Raw genomic sequence first — 18,673 nt, 5'->3', positions numbered from 1 at the left:
GTGGGTCGACATTGAAGGCCACTTTGCGATCTAATGTTGGGAACAAAATGTGGCGGTTTTAGCTTAACAAATGCTTAACTCAAACTGAGAACTGCTCCACAACAGCCCGTATACATTGGACACGAGAAAACCCCAATCCCAACTCCAGGCAAGTCTGGGAAAAAGAAGAACAGAAAGGAAACAGCAGTCGGGTGGTGTTGAATTTACTGATGGTTGTAAATGGGGTTTATTGATAATCTATCCTCGTGCAGCAGCTCCCCACCATTTGGCCCAGCTCTTCTTAGTTTGATACACTGAAAATAAACTATTTTGGGAACGACGGTTAAGCAACGCCCGAGCACATAAGGGATTAGAAAATCTAGCACTAATGATCACTTATTGCTTACCGAACTCACAGTAAATGTACTCCATTGATCTCAACAGAAGGAAACTCCACCGGATTCTGTGAGGTGCATTCCATCCCCCCCTCCGACCAGATTATGGAAGGTGTGCATCCAGCTCCTTTTGCTTTCTGAGTCTCCCAGAGGGCACACAGTGCCCGAGTTGCGTTGTGACGATAAGGAAAGAGTGCGCCAAACCTTCCTGGCCTCAGCTACATGCCTGATTCAGCTACACTCTCTCATCCATTAGCAAGAGATCTGCCTATGTTGGGACGGGCTTACGCTGGTTTCTGTAGGGCAGTGACAGGCGCACATCAGTAGGCCCGAGGGCACTGCCACTAGCCTCATGTTCACTGTAAAATTCTATCTAACTCCACCGCTCCACCTGGCAAATCATTCTATGTTCCAGCACTCGGAACGTCCTTCTAAGCGCTACCCTCCCGCTTTAATGATAATTATACATTACTGATCCCTCCTTCCTGTCTTCGCAATCAGAGAAAATATCTTTCCCTAATCGCCCAATTTCGGAATTTGCATTTAAAAACCACTAATGAAATAACCTTTAGCTATGGCTAACCCGGTAGTGTTAGTCCCAATACCTCAAGTCTATCCTGGTGAATACACTTTTACTTCCCTGGTGTACTGTTGAATCAGCGCTACCCGTATTCTATGATTTTCATGTTCTCTTTAAAAGTGTTATAACATTGTCTTAAATTGTACTCACGTCTGACTGAAACGGAAACCTGATTACTCAGTTTCTTCACCTCACTGTTCAAAGTAGTTGCTTCGCTCCAGTAATTCCCCGAATCGTCCGGCCGAGATGCCTTCTTGATGTAATAGTTGTTGTCTGCCGCTGAAGTGAGAGATTGTCCATCTTTGTAAAATACGAGTCTCAAGGAAGTATTGGATCGAAATATTTTAACCAAACAGGCGAGATTTAACTGTTGGTCCACAAATAATTGAGCTCCAGACTCAGCCCTCAGTGTAGGTATGGAGAAGACCTCTATAAAATAGAATAATGCATGGATTTTCCGGGTTCCACATCCATCACAGACTTAACAATTTATGTGTTTGGACAACTCACGTTAATGAGCAGAAGAATGAAAAGCCGACAGCAGCTCAGAGAAAGAGGCTTTCAATAATCCTTGATTGCGCTCTGCTACGGGAATATGCAGTTCGGGACCTTGACACAGTTATCACTTGAGGTCTGAACATCCTGTCGTGGCTAGATTTGGGAACAAGTTAACCCTTCCATTGAAATGAATGGAAGAAACATCCTGCGGATCCTGTGAGATTATCCCCCAACACCCCAACCCCACAACCCCATCATTTGAACTCAGCTCTCAGCCCAGGCGATGCTTTACTCCCGGGTCTTAAATACTGAAATATCCTTGGTCGTTGTGGCAGCAACTGCAAATTTTAGGACCTTCATGTTAAACGCTCAGCTACTATCAATACAATTTTTCTGAAATCCACTGCCGACACAGGATTGATAACTCCCACCTTGTTTTCAGATTGCCTGCCCCATTGAAAATGCAAAGCTCGAGTTATGATTGGTCGGATCTAAAAGATTGGGAAGGAATCCCCGGGCACCAGAGGCACAGACGTTAGTGACCTCGGGCATTTTGCATCCACCGCTACTGAAATTGGAGGGGGTGAAAATTCAAGTTTGTCTGGGGTAAAAAACCGGTGGTAGCAGATTGATCACCCTTTATAAACACAGGCCAATTTCAATTCAATTTTCTGCCGTTCAGTTTTAGCGCTGTCAATGTTAAATTTTACCCCCGAGTTTTCAACTATAGAAGATTTCCGGGGCTAGTAAGTGGTAAGGCATTGGCTGATTAATCACCCTGCTGTTCCTGACCAGGTTCTGCTCGCTGCTGAATATGCCAGTTAGAAACAGGGAAGGTAACTTTACCTTGGGGCTATGGGTTAAAATGCACGGCATCGAATCTTGCACCAATTCTACACTACGCGCGATATTCCTGTCCATTGAAGATCAATGGATGCAAAAACGGTCGGGACATATAATGGGAGATAAATTCAATATCGCCCAATTCCACACTATTTCAGGAAGCTACTATTACCCACTGGGAGTGGGCGCTGGTCCTCAAACGTAGCAGCTTTTAAAACTTCGGTTTTCAGCAAATGTATGGATAGTGTAAGAACCAGGTGGCGCTGTCATTTAGCAGGTTGCATTCAAAATTGATTATTACGTGATAAACTTGTGGGTAAATCCTTTACCAGACTGGATCCCTCTCGTATGTTTATTTAAGTATAATCCCCTGAAGAATTCTTTCATTCAACTATAATTACAGCTGGCTGTCCTTACCTTTAACTGCAATGGAAACCTCATCACTCTTTTTCACAACGCGGTAGGAAATATTTGCTTCACACAGGTAAGTCCCCGAGTCCTTCAAAGAAGCTGTCTCCGTGAGCTTAAATGTGTTGTATGAAGTCAATATCAGAGCTTTGCCATTTTTGTAAAATGAGTATTGAAGCCCATTACTGTACGGCATTGTTTCAATAATACAGATGAATACTAACTGGTGTCCCTCAAATATTTCAACTGCAGGGTCAGTCCTCAGTTTAGGTTTGGAGAAGAGTTCTGTGAAAGCAGAATCTGGATTGACAGGTAACATTTCCTATCACTGAGTTAAACAGACAGCAGAGCTTTTTAATAGGAGCAAGGCAATACCGCAAATCGCCACGAGGGGCGTCTACAATTAACGGTAACTAGCAGCTGTATTGTGGAACACTAGAGCAGGAAGCATTACTATATTGTTGTGGAATTCCTCTCGCTGCTTTGTTTGCGGAGATCTTAATCTGCTTAATATAAAGTGCTGAAACAGAAATTCCAACCAGGACAAGACTTATATTTCAGCAGGGATCCTCCCATAGCTCTTTTCTCTTTTAGCCATTATCTGCCGTGTCTCTCCATCTATTATGACCACGGTGAACTCCACAATTGGTCGCAGCAAAATCGCTCTGTCCCCAACAAAGCCCCCTGCTCCGTTGTCACCATCTGAATTTACAAAGACTCCAGATTCTCACGGCCAGGGTGATGGATCAGTGATGATATAACACACCCGCTGCGATGACAAGGGCATCCAAGGGAATCTGCTCCCATAGTTTATTAGGGGTCTGTGGCGAAGTTTGCGCCAAACACGTAAGTGAAAATAGCAAAACAGAGTGGAGAGGAGCACACTGCTTATTCTATCCTTCCACAATGTTCGTCAGCGGACCGACCACTGACGTTCCAGGGTCTCACGAGGACCTGCTGGTACTTTGTCAAATATACTCATCGTGCTTATTAAGGACAGAGGCAGCATCAAATTTCGGTTTCGTGGCAGAAAACTGCCCGTCAGCCTCTAGATGTCACATGGTGGTAATGGAGGAAGCCGCCAAATTCTCCTCAAAGGTGGGTCGGGAGGAGAAAGAAATCTGCTGGAGCTGGCATGGGAGGAGACCCGCCCGTGTTAAATATCGACTAAAGTAGCACGTTGTTAGACAAACATCATATGACCTAACGTGAACAAATTATTCCGAGATCACAGAACTATATATAACTTTGTACAGATTCAGAAATTCTCGGACCAGTAATATTTATAAATATTAAAGAGGGGTATCACCAATTGAAATTTTGCATACGTACCGTGAACGTGAACATGAACACTTCGATAAATTTTCTCGTCAATAGTACAATGGTATGATCCACTGTCTTTTGAACTATTCACTCTAATGCTATGCAGAGCGTTCCAATAATACAACTTCATTGAGTGGATCCTTCTATTTCCTTTGTAAAAGCCAACATCTTTCCACAAATAATATTTTCTGTACCGACAATTCAGATTCAGAACATCTCCTTCCAAAACCGAAGGTGGGTCGACCTGGAAGGCCACATCGCCATCTAATGTTGGGAACAAAATTTCGTAGTTTAGTTTAACAAATGATGAAATCAAACGAAGAACTGCTTCGACAACAGCCCGAATACATTGGACACGTTATATAATCCCAATCCCAAATCCAATCCAGGCTGGGGCAAATACAGAACAGAAAGGAAGCAGTGGACAGTTGCTGTTGAATATACTGATGGTTCCAATTTGGGTTCATTGGTATTGCTCTCCTCCTGCAGCACTTCCCCACCATTTGGCCCAGCTACTCTTAGGTTGGAACACTGAAAATAATCTACGTTGGGCACGGCGGTTAAGAAACTCATAAGCAGAAAAGGGAATAGAAAATCCGGCACAAAGGATCACGTATTGCTCACTGAACCCGCCGTATATGTACACTTTTGATTTCAAAAGAAGGAAATTACGCCGGATTTTTTGAGGAGCATTCCATCCACAGCACCAGATTCTGGAAGGAGTGCATCCAGCTCATTTTGCCTTCTGAATCGGCCAGTGGGCACAAGGTCCCAGAGATGCGTTGTCAACATAAGGTAAAGAGTGCCCCAAATATTCCAGGCCTCAGCTATAAGCCTGAACCAGCTACAATCTTCCATCCATTAGCATCAAATCCGCCTATGTTGGGATGGTCTTACGTTGGTTTGCATACACATCAGTAGGACCGAGATCACTGCCAGGAGACTCATGTTAACTTTGAAATGGGGCTTTCTGGTTGCAGCCAAAGATTAGCAGTTCAAAATCTTCCAATACCTACGATCGACAGGCAGGAGTTTGGGGGTGAGAATTTAATTCAAATAACTACCTACCTTGCTACCACTTTAGGATGCCCTTGGATCCTCACAAAGACTTTGGTTGGCAGATTAAGCGGACGAAAGCTCCACCACCAGTGTCCTTCAAGAGCCCTCCTCTCTTGGGGTCCGCCATTGTAAATGAATAGGAAACTTTTGTGGAAGACCAGAAACATCCCTCCTGACTCATAGTACATTGTACACGATATTTACAGCAGAGAGCCAGGCCATTCGGCCTAATAGGTCCATGCAGGTGCTTATCTTCCACACGGGTCTCTTCCCAGCCTTCATCATCTACCCCATCAAGATATCCTTCAATTCCTTTCTCGCTCATGTAATTATCTAGCTTCACCTTAATTGCAGTTCCCTCAACTACTCCCTGTGGGAGCGAGTTCCACATTCTAACCACCCTCTTATTACTAGCCCATATGCAGGCCTAATGATATGAGCACGGGGATGCCCATGCAATCGCCCAGCAGCGTGAGAGCACGGAAATGAAATGCAGATGAACTCCAACGACATTTCCCGATAATTCTCAGGAGCAACCGAGAAGGAGACATGCACTCCTACGGATTCATGGGGCCCTTACAGTTAACGCAGTGGCTGATTTTGCCACATGCGACCCAGAAGCTTGCCTACAATGCACAGCTTGGAATGTTTTCCCAGTAATTGCAAATATTTACCAACTTCAACAAAAATTGTCGAGCCAAAGAATGTTCTTCGCATCGTTTTCCATCTTTCAGCAAATTAACAAGCAGCAACTTTGGGAGGAAAACAGCAAAGCCAGCGACCAACCTGTTACGGTGAGGTTTACTTCCTGCGAGACCCACTTCCTGTAGCCTATTTTGCATTCACACCGATAAGATGCCCCATCTGCAATTTCTGCTTTAGTTATGATGTACTGAGATTGAGAACTTCCATGTATTATCTCTTCTTTCTGATACCACAGGAAGTATCCTCTCCCTTTCTGGTCAGACACCAAACAATTCAGGATAATTCTTTCACCTGACAGCGTGGCTCTTGGTTTTACTTCAAGAGTTAAAATCATATCAGAAGCTGAAAATATGTAAGAAATATTAAGTAAGTACAAATTGTAATATGTTAAACTACAGGTATGACATCCTATAGTATATTTCCATTAGAGTGCATCTATAGTAATCACTTCAGTAAAGAACAACAGGCCTATAACCCGAAAAGCTGTAGTGACAAATGTGGCATTAGAAAGTCACGTGTCCCTTCTTATGTTCAGCTGATGCCCCGTATGTTGTCCTTCAAACGTTCATCAAATAACTTTTACTTCGAAACCCGATTCTACAAATCAGCAACAAACTCGGCACTCTTTCAAGGAACGACTGGTATTTGTTCATTGGGTGTGGTGAGACTAAAGGAGCTGGGATTGTTCTATTTAGAGCAGAGCTGGTTGAAGGGAGGTGCGGCAGAATGGTATCATTCATCCCAGTGTCCACTTGGCAATTTTGCTCAAGTAAGTAATATGTTTGATACACTGTCTCACAATATATACTGAGAGTCCTCTTTAAAACAGTAAATTTTCGTGACAAGAGCTGAGCTGACTATGGGTCAAAGTTCAGCGACTGATGGTGGCCACTTCCAGCGGTTTGACTCAGCAGCCAATAATCAACAGTAGGCGTGGCTCAATCGCCTCTGCGACAATAAGGCGTTGGTTCGAATCCCACACCAGAGACTCCCGGTGTCGTTATTGCAGGAAACGGTTCCTTTCCAATGAGACATTATACTGAGGCCCCATATCCCCACTTAGATGGACGTCAAAAATCCAACAAAAATAATTGAAAGAGCAATCATTAGAGCAAGCATAGAAGTGTAAAATGATCTGGTCATTATTACAATGCTCTTTGTGGGAGCTTTGCTCTGCCCGAACTAGCTGTCACTTATCTCACGTTACATCAGTGAATATATTGAAAAGTAATTAATTGTCTGTGCAGTGCAATCGGAGGTCGTGATAGACGCTATATGAATGCTTATTATTCTGTCTTGTGTCTATTTTCTATGCTATTAAGTGTCAAAGTTCACCTACCGATTGTGACCACTTCCAGAGCCTCACTCCTCTCCGATTTGTTTGACCATACATCACACTGGTAAGAGCCTCCACTGCTGCTGTCTGCTAGTGATTCATAAAACTCACTCTGAGGTTCATGTAAATGTATATTATTTTTTAACCAATTAGTGTAAATAGCTTTGCCACTGTATCGACACTGCAGCTTAAATTCCTCTCCTTCCTTTACCACACCACTGCTGGGAAAACTAACCAGCACTTCCGGCCCAGGAGCTGCAGAAAGACAATAAATGGAATTTATGATTAGAAATTTGGAAACTTCCAGTCTTTGCACTATACACTGTAGTAAGTACAGTGGGTAATTTCTACTCAGTGTCCCAACCAGGTGAGACATATCGGGTGTCTATTGATCGAAATTTCTATTCATGAAGTGAAATTAACTTGCTGAAATCGGGTGGTAATGGCCTCGACATGGGGTCGGTAGACTTACCATCCATTTAACGCCGACACTCTGCCCCCTACCATTTTCACAAGGACCAATGTTTGGGCGGCACAATCGCCTCCCTGTATCAGGCGGTAGGCGTTTTAAATCTATCAATTAGCTTAAATTTAAACAGTGTCTCCTTATTTACTGTATCAAAACCTTTCATGATTTTGAACACCTCTATCAAGTCACACCTTAAACTTCTGTGCTCAAAGGAGAACAGCTCTCGTTTCTCCATGCAACTGAAATCCCGTGTCCCTGGTGCACTTTTAGTAAATGTCCTTTGCAATTTCCAGCATTAATTTGCATCAGCCATGTGTCTGCCCATTTCACCAGTCTGTCTTTATCCTTCTGATGTCTGTTTCTATCTTTCGCATTGCTAGCTACATTTCCGAGCTTCATGACTTCTGCAAGGTTTGTAATTGTACCCCTGTATACCCAAGTCCTAGTGATATATAATTATCAGACAGAACAGAGGTCCCAATACAGACCTCTGCGAGACACCACTGAATATTCACTTCACAACCAATCTCTGCTCTTTGTCTCAGTCCATTTCTTATCCACACTGCCACTTCCCCTTATTCACATGGATTTCAATTTTGCTAACAAATCTGTTATGTGGAACTTCATTAAGCGCTTTTTGAAAGCCTATACACAACATTAACGCACTAATTTCATCAACACTTGCTGTTACTTCATCAAAGAACTTTTTTTATCAATCCATATAATTACTCATTTATTATTACTCGCTGCCAATCCTCAGGTGACTGAGCTGGCAGTTACCCAGACCAATTTATAGGTCACTTTGTCTTTAACATATTGTGGTCGACATTAAATTTGGTGCTGAGGCTTAAAACTGCGGTTCTGATTGGCCGACCGTGAGAGAAACTGCCCACTTTACATTCCCACTGAATCAATGAAAATGATGATCGAATGTTTCTCTTAACTTCGCGTATCCAGGTGGTCAGTTTTATGCTCGGGTGAACAACTGAAAATTACTCAATTGTTGGATTGTTACTGTCCTTTAGCTATAAATTGGAAGCGTTCATTCCACAAACCGAATGGACATTATTGTCATCATACCTTGTGTGGTCGCCTGATGAGTAATTTGCACTGAAAGAGAGAAGACAATGTAAAATATGTTTCATTATCTGAGACCATCTTCAAGTTTGACCTAAGCTGCTAAGCTGTAATGCAGCTGACTAGAGGGAACACCGAGGGGGTGAAATTCGACTTTGGCAGGGACATAAAATAGGCGGTACCGCATTTGCCGCCAGTCTATACGTGCCGCAAGGTATTCAGTTCAGTTGATGTGAATGTAAATGATAATACATCGAATTATGTCGATTGACCCTCTCACGAACAAAGATAAGGGCCCAGAAATTCGGGTCGTGGGCTTCCCGCGGGTGCAAGCCCCCGACCTGCACTTACTTTGCGCGCCTGACGTTGAGCTGTGGGCCCGCGTGGAATTCCGATCCTGGGCATGCTCCAACTGCCGGCGCAGAGTGCTTGCGTATCCCAAGGGCGCAGTTAGTTCAATCCATTCCCTCGGATCACGTGCGCCATGGAGGGCCAATCGGAGCAGGGAATGCCCATTCATAAGTTTGACAGGAAGAGCTGTCAAAACTTATCAATACTACGGGCCCCAAAACATCACTAAATCTTCAAATGATTTTAAAAATTCGTCACAGTTTTTTGAATAAACTATAAATTACATGAAATAACTATTTTAAACAATAATTTACATTTTTGAAAAAAATAATTTTATTTTCTAACGGGTTTAAAAATAAACTTACCTTGCTTTAAAGTATTTTAAAATAATAAACCTGAGGAAATTTTTTTTTAATTTTAGTTAATTCACCGCACTTACCTTGTAAAAAGCAGGCCTCACACCTGGTTTTTAACGTGTAACTTCTGGAGACATACCCTCCCGGGAAAAGCTGCAAAATAAACGTAACTTGGATGCGCATGCGCAGCTTCTCCCGTGCACGCTGTCAACCTCTGAATCCCTTCTTTCAGGGGAACAGAAGCGCCGGTTTCCCCCGCATACAAAGTGCTTGCACTAAACCGGCACTTCCATTGGGCTTACGGGAGAGTACCCCATGCGTGCTCACCCGTGGAGACCTGAATTTACGGGCCAAGGTTTTTTTTGAAGATCCTAATGGTCTGAGGACTACATGGAAAAGTTGCTGCCAGATGAAAGGGAACTGACAAAGATTGAAATGAATCATTGTTCCGAGAGCCACTGAGTGTGTTTGCTCTGTCATGGAGAAGGAAATTTTACTTTAAAATTTGTGATAGGCCATTTAAAATGGAAATGAAGAAGCACCTTTTCACACAATGCGTAGTGAGAAATTGCAACTCAATCCGCTAAGAACGCTGTGCAATCTGCGCATAAATTGGAACTTTGATTATGGAGATCAAGATTGATTTTAGTTAATAAAATAAAGACGTGCATTTCTATAGCGCCTATCACAACCTCAGGACTTCCCAAAGCGCTTTGCAGCCAAAGGTGTACTTTTGAAGTGTAGTCACTGTAGGAAACATAGCTGTCAATTTTCACACAGTGTTGATAATAATGACCAGATAATCTGTTTTTGTTATGTTGATTGAAGGACAAATATTGCCCAGGGCTCCAGGGATAATCTCCCCGAAGGGGCCTCGCATTAACGTATCATCTGAAACACGGCACCACCGAAAGTGCAGCACTCCCACAGCACTGCACTGGAATTTGATCCCAGATTTTTGTGCTCAAGTCTTTGGTCTGCGACTTGAATCCACGAACATGAGCAAAGGGGGGTCATTGGAGTAGAGGTACAGTTCAACCATGATATAATTCAATAACAGAGCAGCCTCGAAGGGCTGAATGGGCTACTCGTTTTCATATGTTTCCATCATAATTTAAAACATCTTTATCCTAATCAGCATGTCAAGTTATGACTGGGTTGCAAATGTTGCTCGTGAAGACAGTACATGATCAAGCAGCTGGCTGCAGGAAGATTTTTTCACGCCTCAGACCAGAGGAATCACACTAATTAGGCAATATCTGATGCTGGTTCAATGATCAATTCAGATGTCTCTGTATTTCATTGTTTAACATGTAAAACCTGGGCCTTCTGTCCAGTTTGGATTCAATAGGGTGAATGTTTCAAGTATTCAATTTGGCCAATTATTTTCACAAGGTGGGTGTTATGTGCTGTGCAACAAATGAAACATGGGGGTGATTATAAGCTCAAGAACAAACAGGTTACGAATTACTAATTATCATTTAAGAATTAGCGCATTAAGCTGTGGAACTAGCTGTGGCTACCATGGTCCCACAACTAATGTCATGTTATTAAAATAGTTGAGATTATGGTGAAAGAGTCGGTGGTACACTAAAGATGCAAACCCTGTTGTTTGTTCCTGTTTTCTGCTCTTGTGGTCCAGTGGTTAACAAGACAATAGAGTGCTGACGTCAGCATCTCACAGCAAGTCAGTTTCAATGGCATTTGACCATAATCAGTCACTTCTGTCTAAATTCAAGTAAATTGCATGAGACATTAATATTAAAGATCCACAATTATGAAGTTCGCTGCCATAATCCTTGAAGCCGCCAGTTTAGGTCAAGTTAAATCAAAGTAAATGTTATCTCTTCAGCTTTGTTAACTCCAGGTTAGGCAGCAGATATTAAATGAGCCTGAAATTCAAAATGGTGCCCGGTTAGCACATTGCTGTATTTTGTTCTCCCTTACACCAGGAATTAAAAAAATATAATTATATTGCTGCATTGAAAAAAATACTAATGCTCTATCTCTGTCTCGCTATGTCGCTATCTGTGTGTCTCTCGCACTGCATATCTCTCTTTCGCTCTCTCTCGCTTTCTCTCACGAAAACTTTAGCCCACCGCCTCTCTGAATGTTTGCCTTCTGTTTGTCTGTTTCTCGCTCTCTCTGTCTCTCCCTCGCTGACTCAATCTCTCTCTTTCAAACTTTGCCAGTCTTCATCTGTTTGCCCATAGATCCCTCGGCCTCACCCTCTCTCTGACCTACCTTATGTCAGTCTCACTTTCTGAATGTCACTCTCAGTTGCTCTGTCTGTCAATTTGACGCTCTCTCTCTCATTGACTATCAGTGTCACTGCATGTTGTTTCATTCAATCTATGTCTCTCTCACTCTGAGTCTGCACCTCCTTGTCTCTCCCTCATTTTCTCTCTCTCTGCCTCTTTTTGTGTGTCTCTCCCAGTCATGTGTGTCTATGACTTGCTGTATCTCTTTGACTCTGTCTCTCTCGTGTGTTAATCTTCCACTTTCACTCTGACACATTGACTCCATCTCTTTCTCTCACTTTTGCTCTCTCTCTCTTTGACTCTATCTCTGCCTCGGTCTCTCTCCACATTTTTCGTTAGCTGTGTGTGTGTGTATGTGTGAAAGTTTCTCCCTCTCTTTAAATGCATCTATCTCCCTGTCTCCCTATAGCAGATGTTAAACAAGAAGCCAGCCTGGGCCACACAAAATCATGAAGCAATGATACAGACCAAGATTAACAGCTAGCCACAGAGACCAAGCACAGCAAAGCTCACCGCATTTATTAATAGCATTTAGTAAGAGTGAAACAACTGGGACAACGCTGACACTTGGTATGAATTGCATAAAAATGTTAATTCCTACTTATAAACAAAACTACAAGAATTAGAAATTTGAAAGCAGTTTCTGCAGGTGAGGCTAAATAATTGGTAAATTAAAAAATATTAGGCTGTTTAGAAGCAATCCTATTGAGCTGCAACCTGTTATAGCAAAAGTGATCTCTTAGATGAGCGGAAAGATCCTGTTACCTTGAATAATCAAACTTAGGTCTGTTGTTGCACTAAATTCTGATTAAAACAGAAACATAGAAAATGACATTTCAACGCATTTTAAATGAATGTCTTCCTTTCAGAAACTGTCAATATCAATTTAGTGCGTCGCTGACTTTTACAGAATGAGCCTTATTATTCTGATTGTGGGTCCGGGGTGAGTGACGCAGATTTTCAAAGGCACTGGCAATATTTGAGAATCACTTACAGAAAATCAGAAGGCGACAGATGTGCTTCATTTCGAAAGCGGGGGCTCCAAGCAGAAGCTCCTTTCCCTCTGTGAAAAGGCTCCCTTCGTATCAGCTGTTTTCAGTTCCTTTTATCTGGAAAGTGAAATTAAAAATCATACAGCACAGAAGGAGGCCATTCGGCCATGATGCCTGTGCCGGTTCTTCGAAAGAACTTGCTAATTGTTCCCACTCCCCTGCCATTCCCCAACATTGCATTTTTCCACTTTGCAGACAGTCGCTCGCCTTTAAGAGAGCCAAGCCAATTTTTAAAACTCATGGATCATAATTCTGTTTATTTCAATGCAGCCTCTATTTATTCAGATTTGGGTTAACATTTCCACAGAGAGCCTGAACAAATCGAATCCATCAAACACAGAGCAACCTATTCCCAAGCGCATGGCTCCGCTTCCCACTCCTGCACCCAACAAATGTACCCGCCCACAATAAGCCGCTGACACTGTTCTACTTCTTCAGTACCAAACGCCCGCACGCGCAGATCCCGAGGGTGTACTTACGGGGAATGAGGAGACAGCGGCTGGAGTGAGTTCCCCAGGATCAGTCTGCAGCTGTGGAGCTCACTGACCATTCTCCATGCGACTGCGCGCAGAGATCACTATGACTTCTGACCAAATTGGAGAAAAGGGGAACTTAAACCTAACGTGATGACGATTCCAACCTAACGCTGAAAAGTGAAATGAGCTCTTGCAATTTTAAAATAAATTCTAAACACAGGCTTATCCAGTGTATCTGCTTGAGCTGCCCAATCTATTCCGCCTATCCGACTCACTCCAGGTAACCGTTAACTTTGCTCTACCAGAACAAATATTCTAATTATATTTTAACATTAATTTTGTGACTCTAGATAAGTTTACCCATCTCATTGCAGACAACGAAAAAAGGCCTTGCATTCCTATAGCGCCTTTCACAACCTCAGGGCTTCACAATGCGCTTTGCAGCCAATGGAGTACCTTTGAAGTGCAGTCACTGCAGGAAACGTAGCTGTCAATTTCCACACAGTGATGTTGATAATGACAGGATTATCTGTTTTTGTTAGATGATTGAGGGTGAAATATTGGCCAGGGCACCTGGGATAACTCCCCTGACGGGGCCTCACTTTAACGTCTCCTCCGACATTGCAGCACTCCCTCAGCACTGCACTGGAGTGTCAGCTTAGTTGATTGTGCTCAAGTCCCTGTTGTGGGACCGGAATCGACGAACCTTCTGACTCAGAGGCGAGAATGCTATACACTGAGCCACGGCTGTCATTAGTTGAGGAAGAGTAACATTGGATATTGAGCAAGGTGGGGTAATTGGAGTGGAGGTGCAGATTAACCATGATATAGTTGAATGACAGAGCAGCCTCGAAGGGCTGAATGACCTACTCCTGTTGTTATGTTCCTATTATCAGTTAACTCATCTTTAACCGAATCAGAATTACAAGTATTGACTTGGTTGCAACTGATACTCGTGAAGACAGTACATGACCCAGCAGCTAGAAGCAGAAAGCAGCAGAAAGCTTTTGTCGGCCTCAGACCACAGGAATCACACTACTAAGGCAATACCTGTTGCTGCAAACTTTGCAAAAATAATTGCAAAATGGTCAATGGTCAATGAGATGTGTCTGCATTTCATTGTTCAACATGTCGAACCTGGGACTTGTCAAGCTAGGATTCAATAGGGTGAATGATTGAAGCATTCAGTTAGGACAATTCTTTCCAAAAAGTGGGTTTTATGTGCAGTGCAACACATAACTCATGTGGCTTATTATAAGCTCAAGAAAGAACAATTTAAGATTAACCACATATTTTAAGCTCTACCTCATTAATCTGTGGAACTAGCTGTGACCAACATGGTCCCACAACTAATGTCAAGTTGTTAAAATAGATGAGATTCTGGCGAAAGAGTCGATGGTACATTAAAGATGCAAACCCTGTTGTTTTTTCCTGTTTGCTGGGCTTGTGATCCAGTGGTTAACAAGCCAATAGAGCGCTGACGTCAGCATCTCACAGGAAGGCAGCCTCAATGTCCTGTAACCATAAAGAGTCACTTCTGTCTAAATTCCAGTAAACAGCATCAGAAATTAATTTTAAAGATCCAGCATTTTAAAATTCCCTGCCAAACACCCTTAAGCCGTCAGTTTAGGTCAAGTAAAATCATAGTAAATTTGTTCTCCTCAGCTTTATTAACTCAAGGGATGTCGTCCCGTTAATGTGTATTTTCTCCCTCACAACAGAAAATAAAATAAGCCCTTCATATAGTGAATCTGCAAAACTGAGTTGAAAAAAAAAACTCCTGCCCTCTCTGTCACTCTCCTTCGTGGACAGCTTCATTGTTACTTTCTTACAATCTCTGTCTATCTGTCTCTCTCTGTCCCTATCTGATTGTATCTCGCTCTGACTCCCTCTCCCGCTCCGCCTCTCTCCCCCTCTCTCTCTTTCTCTCTCTCTCTGTGGCAGTTGTTAACAAGAAGCGTGCCTGCCGCACTCGAAATCATCAAGCAATGACATGCACCAAGTTTATCATCTACCCACAGAACCCACACACTGTAAATCTCACCGCATGTATTAATAGCAATTTGTAAGAGTGAGTCAACTGAGCCAACGCTGAAACTTGATATGAAGCGCATGAATTTTTTTTTTTTAATTAACAAAACGACAACAATAAGAAAAGTGCAAGCAGTTTCTGCAGGTGAGGCTAAATAATTGGTAAAATAATAAATATTGGACCGTTTAGATGTGTCTAAAGTCGGCTGCAACCTTAGATGAGCAGAAAGATCCTGTTAGCCTGACTAATCAAATTTATTTCTGTTGTTCCACTAAATTCTGATTAAAACTGAAGCATGGAAATGACATTTCAATGCAGTATAATTGAATGTTTGAACTTAATAAACTCTGAATATTAATTTAGTGTGATGATCCCTCTCACGGGATGAGTCTTATTAACCTGATTAACGGTCAGGGGTGAGTGGCGTTGATTTTCAAAGGCACTGGATATATTTGAGATTCACCTACAGAAGATCCGAAGGCGACAGATGTGCTTCATTTCGAATGCGGGGGACCTGAGCAGCAGTCCACCTCCCTCTGTGAAGACGCGAGCTTCGGATCAGCTGTTTTCAGTTCTGTTCACCTGAAAAGTGAGATCATAGAATCACATTCAGCCGCTGACTCTCTGCTAATTCTTCAGTACCAAACGCCCGCACACGCAGATCCCGAGTCTGTACTTATGGGGAATGAGGAGACAGCGGCTGGAGCGAGTGCCCCGACAGCAGTCTGCAGCTGTGGGGCTCACTGTCCATGCACCAGGCGACTGCACACTGAGATCACTTTGACTTCTGACCACATTTGAGACAAGAGGAAATTAAACCGTACACGGTGACGAATCCAACCTAACGCTGAAAAGTTAACTGAGCCCTGTCAGTTTTAAAATTAATTTTTATCAGAAGAGAACAGTTGGATTCCAGGCCGGAGTCATCGCTTGAATCTGTTATAAATATGATTTATTCTAACCGCAGTTTATAACGTTAAAAGAGAGACTGGCCTGCTCTGTGGCCCCAGTTTGAAGGCTTGTTTTTTTCAAGGGCTTAGGGAAGTGGTCACCCCAGCTCTGTGTGTGTGGCCTGGTACATCTGTAGAGGGGGAACGGAGGCGAAGTGCTAATACCAGTGAAACATCAGACCACTGAAACTGTTGCACCCTGGCACAATTAACCATTTAAGTCCCGAGAGTTTAATCCAGTCAGTAATGTTTAGCAACTAGGTGATTCGACTCAAATTAATGAAGCCTAAAACCAGGATTATATGGGGCGACTCCTTGAGCCGCATAGTTCTGTTCCTCTCTGGGGCTCTCTCTAGGTATCACCTACTGGTGCAGGTCTATGATTGCTGCCTCGACTCTCCCACTGCAGAATGTATGTCATCAGTACTTGACTCCACCACTAGTACAGGTCAGCTTTTAGTAGCTATACTGTCCCCATTGCCCAGATCGCCGATAAATACCAACTCTATACTACTGCAGTGAAATCTATTTAGAATCTCCACAGTTCTATTGGTGTTGGTCTAGAACTGGATGCGACACAGAGGCACTAGATAAGGAACTTTTAATTTACTACTCATGCAGTTAGTAATTACAACATATATAGCCCTACTGGTGCTGGTCAATGCTCAGTACATTCACAGTCCTTCTGATACAGGTCTATGATTAATGCCTGCAGTGTCCGACTGCTGCATGTCTCTAATCATTATCTATCTATACCGTCCTATTGATGCAGGCCTATGATTAATACCTTATCTGTCATACTGGCTGAGGTATTTTGATGACTGTTTCTGTTGTCCTATTGCTGCAGGTTTTTGATTTGTAACTATACTGTCCTTTTGGTATCGGCACATTTTTCAAACTTTATTTCCTACTCGTACAGGCCTATGTTTATCAATTACACTGTCCTAATGATACAGGTCTATGGTTAGTACCTGGACTATTTTACTGATACAATTTATGACTGGAACCTAATCTGTCCTATTGGTGCCTGCCTTTGATTATTTGCTATACTGTCGATGAATAAACAGACAGATACTTAGATAGATGGTAAGACAATCAAAAAGAGATACATCGATATGTAGATAACAACAGACTGAAAATGTTGTATATTACTCAGAAGAAATATAAAGTAAGTATATATTGGAATATGTTAAAGTACAGGTATGACATCCTTTAGAATATTTCCTTAAAAGCACTTGATTAACGACCAATAGATCTATAACCCGAAAAGCCATAGCGACAATCGTGGCAATTGAAGGTCACGTGTCCCTTCTTATGATAAGCTGACGCCCCTTATGTTGTCCTTAATACTTTGATTTCTATTTCACAAACAAGTCTATTATGTGGAACTTCATTAAGCGCTTTTGCAAAGTCTAATCACAAGAGTAACACCCTAATTTCATCAACATTTGTTGTTATTTCATCTTAGACCTGTCGATCTATCCATCCATTTATTTACTCAATTATGATTACACGCTTCCAATCCTCAGCTGATGAGCTGACAGTTACCCACACCAATTTATAGGTCACTTTGTCTTTAATATATTGTGGTAGACATTAAACTTTACGTTGAGGCTTACAAATGGGGTTCTGATTGGCCGACCATTAGAGAAACCGCCCACTTTCAATTCACCCTGAATCAATGAAAATGATGATCGAGCTTTTCCATTATAGGTGGCGATTCCAGAACGCAGTTTCATGCTCGGGCGGAAGCTGAAAATGATTTCATTGCTTGATTGCTGCTGTCCTATAGCTATAAATTGGAAGCGTTCATTCCACAAACTGGATTATCAATAATGCAGATTATTGTCATCATACCTTGTGTGTTCGACTGATGAGTAACTTGCACTGAAAGAGAGAAGACAATGTAAAATGTGTTTCATTATCTGAGACCATCTTCAAATTGGACCAAAGCTGCTCATCTGTAAGGCAGCTGAATAGAGGAAATACCCAGGAGGAGAAATTCGACATCGGCAGGGACACAAAACAGGCGGTACCACATTTGCTGCTAGTCTATACGTTCTGCCAGGTATTCAGTTCTGTTGATGTAAATGTAAAATATTAATACATCGAATTATGTCAATTGACCATCTCACGAAGAATGATAAGATGTTTTTATTGTTGAAGATCCTAATGGTCTGAGTACTACATGGAAAAGTTGCTGCCGGATGAAAGGAAACTGACAAAGATTGAAATGAGTCATTGTTCTGAGAGCCAATGAGTGTGTTTGTTCTGTCATGGAGAAGAGAACATTTCTTCAAAATTAGTGATAGTCCATTTAGGATGGAAATCAGGAAGCACCTTTTCATGCATTGTGTATTGAGAAATTGCAACTCACTCCGCTAAGAGCGCTGTGGAATCTGGTGGTAAATTGGAACGGCCAATACGGCGATCAAGATATATTTTAGTTAAAAAAAGAAAGACTTGCATTTTTAGAGCGCCATTCACAACCTCAGGACTTCCCAAAGCGCTTTGCAGCCAGTG

The 18,673-nt window shown here is 42.4% G+C and overlaps 1 protein-coding gene across 1 annotated transcript in view; it reads right to left on the bottom strand.

Moving 5' to 3' along the window:
- LOC147085022 (basement membrane-specific heparan sulfate proteoglycan core protein-like) overlaps window positions 1-18,673 on the bottom strand; it is a 93,126-nt gene that overhangs the window by 49,734 nt on the left and 24,719 nt on the right. The window contains exons 7-10 of the mRNA XM_085979403.1: window positions 7,130-7,511; window positions 5,872-6,132; window positions 4,036-4,290; window positions 2,713-2,988 (exon numbers count right to left, since the gene is read on the bottom strand). Coding sequence (XP_085835529.1) covers window positions 2,713-2,988; window positions 4,036-4,290; window positions 5,872-6,132; window positions 7,130-7,511 — 1,174 coding nt within the window. The remainder of the gene's footprint in view (window positions 1-2,712; window positions 2,989-4,035; window positions 4,291-5,871; window positions 6,133-7,129; window positions 7,512-18,673) is intronic.

The sequence above is a fragment of the Somniosus microcephalus genome, unplaced genomic scaffold, assembly GCF_052327205.1.
Source record: "Somniosus microcephalus isolate GS21.2 unplaced genomic scaffold, FLI_Smic_1.0 unresolved_chr9, whole genome shotgun sequence".
In the NCBI taxonomy this organism is placed as follows: domain Eukaryota; kingdom Metazoa; phylum Chordata; class Chondrichthyes; order Squaliformes; family Somniosidae; genus Somniosus; species Somniosus microcephalus.
The sequence above is the reverse complement of the archived record's forward strand: the minus strand, read 5'-3'. Positions and strand labels throughout refer to the sequence as shown.